Source organism: Apis laboriosa, unplaced genomic scaffold (genome assembly GCF_014066325.1).
Source record: "Apis laboriosa isolate Shangri-la unplaced genomic scaffold, ASM1406632v1 scaffold453_cov159, whole genome shotgun sequence".
Lineage (NCBI taxonomy): Eukaryota > Metazoa > Arthropoda > Insecta > Hymenoptera > Apidae > Apis > Apis laboriosa.
The window spans coordinates 232,422-239,612 of NW_025223334.1; the positions used below are offsets into that span (position 1 = coordinate 232,422).

Sequence of the window (7,191 nt, forward strand, 5' to 3'; positions counted from 1 at the left end):
CAAAACACTATTCTACACTTGCAGTTTCGATTCATTTCTCTTCATTCCTACCACCTACGCAAAACCAACGGGCGGAATAAACATCTAGACGGATGGATACCAGTTTTCACCGGGAAGACAGAAATAAGCTCGACGCCTCCGCAGGTTGAAAACTTTCTTACCGGAAGTGGTCGAGGTGTGCGCGATGCCGGTCGAGTTGCCTCTACCCCCGGTGTCGTTTTTCATGCTCGCGTTGCTCCATGGCGTGTAGGTGACGTATATATGCGTACATCTGTAAACGTCGCTTGTACAACCCTCGCGGCAAGAACTCCAAGTACAATTGAACAATCCGGCCAACTCCTCCCGTCTGGAGGTGGTGCAGATGACCGGGTCGGGCGAGAAATCGGCGGCCAGAGTGCTGATCGCCGGGTCGACGTAAAGTGGCACCAAGAATAGCAAGGCTGCGCCACCGGATGTCGCGACGAAGGCCAACGCCGACGTTGCGTAAAAATTGAACCGCTGACGGCAGGTACGCCGTGGCGGTCGGCGCCGCGAAGCGCCGAACCCGAGCTCCAACAGCTTGCGACGACGTAGCTCCTGCTCCTGGAAGTCGTGTTTCTCGTTCACCTGATGTTGCTGGTGATGCCTGGTGCTGGTGTGCTGGTCGGCGTGATGATCGCTCTGACACTGGACGCAGCTCGCCTCCAGCAGGAGCTCAGAGCTGCTCCCGCGCATCACCCGACCGCTCTCAAATAGGTGCCAACCGGAGCTTCTTCAGCCGTTCCAGGGAAACGATCGAGGGTTCTCGAGGATCCTTATCTTCACTAGGACTCATCGAGCGTCGGCCACGGCAGCTTTTGTCTCTTGGCTACAGAGGGGTCAGGGGTAGGCTCGATCGCGAGGCCGCAATTCGAGCCACCTCTCGCATGGAGAGCAAGTAGCAGATCTTTGGACCGTTCGATCGGAGCACAGTTTGCTTCGGTAATCTCATTTAGCGAGCTGCGTCATTCGATGAACACGGAGTTTTGCGGTGTTTTTTCGGTGAGCTGAACGTATTAAAAAGGCTCCTTTTTAATAGGAGGAGGACCTCCACTTTTCGTTGAGCGGATGCGGTTTTAGAATGCACACTGCTTAGGACCATGTGGAAGTGAATGATACGTTTCTACGGTTTTTCGTTGATCGTATCAGTCCGATTGGTTGTTGCTTTAGGCTCTCGAAACGAAATAGACCTCTGGACCTCGGCAAAACGGTCCTCCGTTATCGTTGCTCCGCCAAACACGACGGTGCCTTTGAAGTCTCATGGAAATTCTGTGAAAACTCGAGGGAGATCTCGCTATCAACGCGGCACATTTCGCTAATGCCAATAGGTTCCTGATCATTCGAATATCCTTGACACGACATTGTGCAAATGGTCGGATATTTTGCTATCGCATCATCTGATCTGTTACAGTGCAGTGTCCTGTCTTTAATGAATTCTCTTTCAGAGATCGTGGAATGGATTTGAAAGTTTGTTTGCTGTTCGTTATTTCAAGTGACACGGTCAGTGCCGGTTTTAGCAGTCAAACGAACCGACCAATTTGTCTGTGCCTTATAACGTTCCCGTTTTATCGCTATGCATAATGACCTTGCACGTTTAAAGTTCTTTTAGGCCATCGAAGTAAGTCGATCGATCACGACCTTTTAGCTGTAGTCACGCTGTCGGGCATAGAGCATCTTGCCTAGCTCGCTCGGCTTGGTCTTCCGATCCGCGTGGAAAAGTTTCAAGGCCGTTATCTTTGCGCTAAGGACATCTACGAACCACTTTCTTCTCAACGAATTATCACCGAATCTCTAATCTCGTAATCGACGACACTCGAGAGAATCGTTATCAAACTTAAATGCTTAGTTAGGCCTTAATATTAATTCATCGTTCTCTTCGATTAACAAATATCGATAAGAATATATAGAAACACGATGTAATTCGGTTAACTAATCATTTCTGTAATCCAATTAATTTCAGTTCCCTCTCTGATAATACGTTTCTTTCTTTGTTCCGTTTTCCACCTTCGTTCGTCCCTTTGTCTTATTCAGCAATCGAGAGAAGAGACATAACAATCTCGGCAACATCTATCCAACTAACGAAAGTCGATGATAGATCGATTACTATCCATTAGCGCGTATAATCAACAGGAGACCCGCTCAGAACGTCGAGTCGGTTGTCCAGAATTGATCGAAATTTTCTTGCTCCTGTTCCTTCGCGTCGATAACCGTAACCGTAATCAAAGAAATCCGATGATCTTTCTTTCTAACGAACGACAGATCTTTTTCTAGTTATTTCCTCTCGACTCTTCTCGTATAAATCCTCCAGGATATCCGAGAACTCTTATTAGCTTCTATTAGATTATCGCCAATGATGGACGAACTCCTCTCTTTTCTTTCACGCGACAAAGAGCACAGTCTCCCGCTGGCTTGGGTTACAAGAACGATAACACCCGCAACTGGTTGCCTCTGGCCGCTGCTTGTTGACCTAGAAATCTCCGAGTTGATCGGTGCCACACCGTTGTTTACCTAAGTCAATCCGAACGATCGAAGCCGCGTATCCAAAGCAGCGATATCTCTTCTGATCGAGAAATCCTCGACACCTTCCACCTACCACCGTGGTCAAAATACACCTGTCACCGTGTTACTCCTACGCGAGCTTCGATCCACAAGTGTCCAAAGGGGCCGACTATCTAACCAATCGGATGAATCGCGTATCGAAACGTGGCAAGGCGAATTCCAGGGAAAAGCAAAATGAAACACAAAGACACCTAACGTTCGACGACACCCTGACACCTGCACCTGCCTCCTGGCTCCCTCGTCACCGGTTTCGAAACCACGTCTTCGGCAGGGTCACGCGACGGATATCCGGCACAGGGTGCAGGAGCTAGGATCGGAGTGGATTTTAATGCTCGTGTTACATCGGTCACACCTGCACCTGCGACTCGCGTTCCGGGGTAGCATCCGCCTCGCGGATCGCGAGTTAAAGCGTGACTACTCGTCGAAACTCGAACGAGAGTCCTCGACGGGACAAGCTTTCGTCCGAAGCGACAGGGCGGGGTTCCAGGCGCGCATGAGCGCGTATTCTATCTCACCCCCGCGGCCACCACCCCCACGTTGCATTCCCCTTGTTTACGCTCCTGCCTTGCTCCCTTTTTGTTCGTCTTCGCGCCGTGCTCGCAATTCTCTCCTTCTCCTTCTCCTACTCCGTTATCGTCCTTTAATTGCGACCCATAATTAAACCAATTTTTTCATCCGCTCCTTTCCTCCTAGACTTCTTTTCGCTTTTGATGGAATCGAGAAGGATCGATGAATTGGATGGAAGATTGTTTTGATCGAATTTCTTATGCGCGAGATTTAGTCGGTTGATTGGTTTCGATACGATGGGGATCAGATGGTTTTTAATGTATAGAAGATTATTAATATATTTGGGAGACATCTTCGGATGATTGATTTTAGAGACCTCAAAATGTCGATTGACACTTATTTGTTGTGAATAATATTATGAAGTTTGCGTTGGACGAAAGAAAATGAAGATAGAGTGAGATGGTGAGATATGATGGATATAAAGTCTCACTTTATTTATTGTTGTGCTTGAATAAGTTTTTCGATTATCAATTTTATGTATCAATATATCAATTTGTTTGTAGAATCGATCATCCAAAAATATTTTACGAATACATCAACAATTTATAGAAGTCTTATAGAAGTGTTGTACAAGTTCTTTGATTTTTTACCAATTTCTGTGAATGTAAATTTTTAATCTTCTTAACAAAATACATAGATATTCTTAGAATATATTCCGACATGTTCATAAAAGAATCCTAACTCTTTCTTTTCACATCTTGGTTTTAAAAGTTCTTAGCCTTTCCTCGCATTTTTCACATTTTTGTTTTATACGCAGTAGTTCACAGTCGATTGTAAATTTCCATTATATCTTCGTTATATATACCAGCAATCAATTTTAATTATAAATATTTTTAAATCTTTTGATTTTTATTTACATCTCAATTACAGCTCGATTTGATATTATACTGAAGTTGAATAGACAATATTTATTTCATAGTTTTAATAATTTTCTGATAGAATATGTTTCTGGGATTCTTTAGTTCGGAGATTGATTAAAATTTAAAATAGATTGAAAATGGTGATTGTTTTATCGGAGATAGTTTTTTGATTGTCGTAAATGGAACGAACACAAGGCAGAACTTGTATAAATTGGTTTAGCAAAGAAACGAGAATAAAATTCTAGTCGTTTGTGTTTGAATAGAAAGAACTTGAAAGTCGGATTAAAATATTTAAATTTGGTTTTTGCATTCCTCGATTCAATAATTAATAGTAAAAATTCCAAGAAATGAAATATTATTTTTCTTTTATTCTTTTTTTTTGTTAAAAATTAAAATTTTTTTCATCATATATTTACAAATAACATTTTAAAGAAAATTTATTCAGAAAAAAAATAAGTTTCTTCCAATTCGAAAATTAAACTGACATTTACTTCTTGAAGATCCATTTCTCATTAAAAAATTTTCTTCGTTTAAAGTCAATCTCCTAAATTGAATTACTTTTTCGAAAGCTGTGTACTTTTGCGGCTACCTTTTTCATTTCCTACTACTTCATGATTTTAAAGGTCTAAACTTTGACCTTTTAAAAAATATTTTCTTGTTTGTTCAGTAAAAATTTGATTAATATTGAAAAACATATGTAAAATTTAGAAAAATAGTACACATATGTATATCATTAATTTTCAGAAAAATATATCTATTGAAAATGAACAATAATTATATTCTTTTCACTTAAAGAAATTAATTTATCATACTGAATCGAACTTTTATCTTTTTTGAAAATCCTTCTCTAATTACTTATCAATTAATCCTTCTCTTTACAAATTTATTTAAAAAAAAATATTAATATTGAAAAGAAATCCTTCAAGAAGAACCTCAATCCATCACACTAAATCTTTATCATCCTTTCTTTAAAAAATTCTCTCATTCAATAAAACATCTTCATAGAAAATTTTTTTTCTCGTCGTTCAGACACATCTCACTTTCCAATTCTTTAAAACATCACATTCATCGTAAAAAGAAAAGAACATTTCACTGATATCGTTTATTCGGCGCATAAATCAATCCCGTCGCCAACCTTCCAAACTTGTACTTCATCTTTTTTGCCGCGTATCAAACGATTCGGATCCGTGAACCACGTTTTGGGCGCAAAAACGTAAGCCAGGGCGCAACAAAAGCAACAGTTTGCTCGTAAATCCCGTGGTCGTTAAGTTGGCGCAAAAAGGAGCGTGACGTTGCTCGCTTTACTAAAACATTAATTATGCGCGTCCTGAGCTTTTCACGAACGCATATGAATTGTAAGAAGATTATTCTCGCGATAATGATCGCGATTTCCTTGAAACTATGGTAAATTTCTTAATTGTCGTTTCATTCTTAGAGTAGATATTTCTTTTGAGAGAAGTGTTATCATGAGTAAGATTACAGAAAGGATGAATGATCGTTGAAGAACCAAGCAAAAATTTGAATTGTTTTGGACTTAAATAATTCATTTTTTTTTTTTTTTTGACTAAACAAGTTTTGTTTTATTGAACTTTTCAATTCAGTGAATAAGAAAAAATGGAATGTTTTTTTCATGAAAATCAATAAGATTATATTTTTTATGCATTTTTTTTTTAATAGTAATTATGAGTTTTAAAATGTTTTAAATATTTTAAAATATATATTGTACAATAAATTGTTGGTCTTCTTCAAAAACATCCAAGTTATTAACAAGTTTCCAATTTCTTTCATCAATCTCTATAGTAAATAGTAATAAAACTGTATTGAATATTTGAGATAAATCGAAAATTAAATGCCAAAGAATCATTTTCAATCTTACTTAACGATACAATACTCGTTGAGGATACATATTAGACGAAACAGAATAGTATACAATGCATTCAAATCTTTCAATACGTCTTTCATTTTCTCTTGTGCGAATAAATTTCAACAAATTACTATACAAAATAAAAATTGTTGAAAGATTCCTCGTTCTCGTGCACGAGGGATGCAATGACGATTCATAGTTGGTATTTCAGAAATATTAATCTCCAGGACTTTTTCAATAGTGGCCTCGGGTCCTCTTGTATAAATACAACTCGAGCTGCATTCGAGAAAATCGACACAATAGATACCGTCTTATCATGATTTAAGCAGTCCATCCTCTTAAAATATCGTTTAATCGATGGACAGAAGTTTCTTTAGTTAAATCAACGTTTCATCGGCTTTGAAATACTTTATCAAACTCTGGATATATATATATATTTTTGAACTTTGCTTTTCGTTGACAATATTTTTCAAGAAAAATACTATAATTAAATCATAATTCTCTTCTCAAATTTTATTATTATCTAGTCAGTAATTTAATTAATGGTTCTTATAAAAAACGATTTTTATCAATATTCGTCTTCTTAAGATCTTCAATTTTTTTCGAGAAATTTAAATTTTTTTGAATAATTGTACATTGTTATACAAATTCCATATATTATATCTGTTTTATTATGAATCCTTTAATTTATTTAATAAACGCGAATGTAAAGTTATCAATGAAAAATTAAATTAATGAAATTTATGAATAAATATGTGGATTCTGAGATTCATAATTTATATAATATCTAATTATATAACGATAAAATATTACTCCAACTTGTACAACTCTTGAATCCGCGACACAACAATTTCTTGAACGAAGAAAGAACTTTTTGAAGATTCTTGACTTCGGGAATGGCACGTGTACCACTAGAAAGCCCCACGAGATTCTTATCCAAATTTAACGAGCAGTAGAAAATGATGCAACAGAATCAAACGAGTCATTGGCGATTGTCCTAGATCAACGGTTATGCGACCTTAATTCGCCATTTAAGCCATGATGTGAACACGCGATAAGAAGACGGCCACCAGGGAGTTTATTAACACGACTTCCACTGGATCTAGATTGGGAGCCCTGTATCGCGCCACCTTCTTCACGGTTTTGATTCAACCGCGACAAAAATTCTCGTCGTCTGGGTCGTTGGCGAACATTATTATCCATCTTATCTTCGCGATTGCGTTTCGATCTTGACGAAAGATTTTTCCTCGGGGTGAAGAATTATGCGATAGGAATATACAAAGGAAACTGACTACTTTCATTTTAAATTTTTCACAGCTTTAG

At 38.4% G+C, this 7,191-nt stretch overlaps 1 protein-coding gene across 1 annotated transcript in view; it reads right to left on the reverse strand.

Moving 5' to 3' along the window:
* The window catches only part of LOC122716337, a 45,489-nt gene extending 44,775 nt beyond the window's left edge, over positions 1 to 714 (reverse strand). The window contains exon 1 of the mRNA XM_043939324.1: positions 162 to 714. Within this exon, the coding sequence (XP_043795259.1) occupies positions 162 to 714 (553 nt within the window). The remainder of the gene's footprint in view (positions 1 to 161) is intronic.
* Between the last annotated feature and the right edge of the window lie 6,477 nt (positions 715 to 7,191).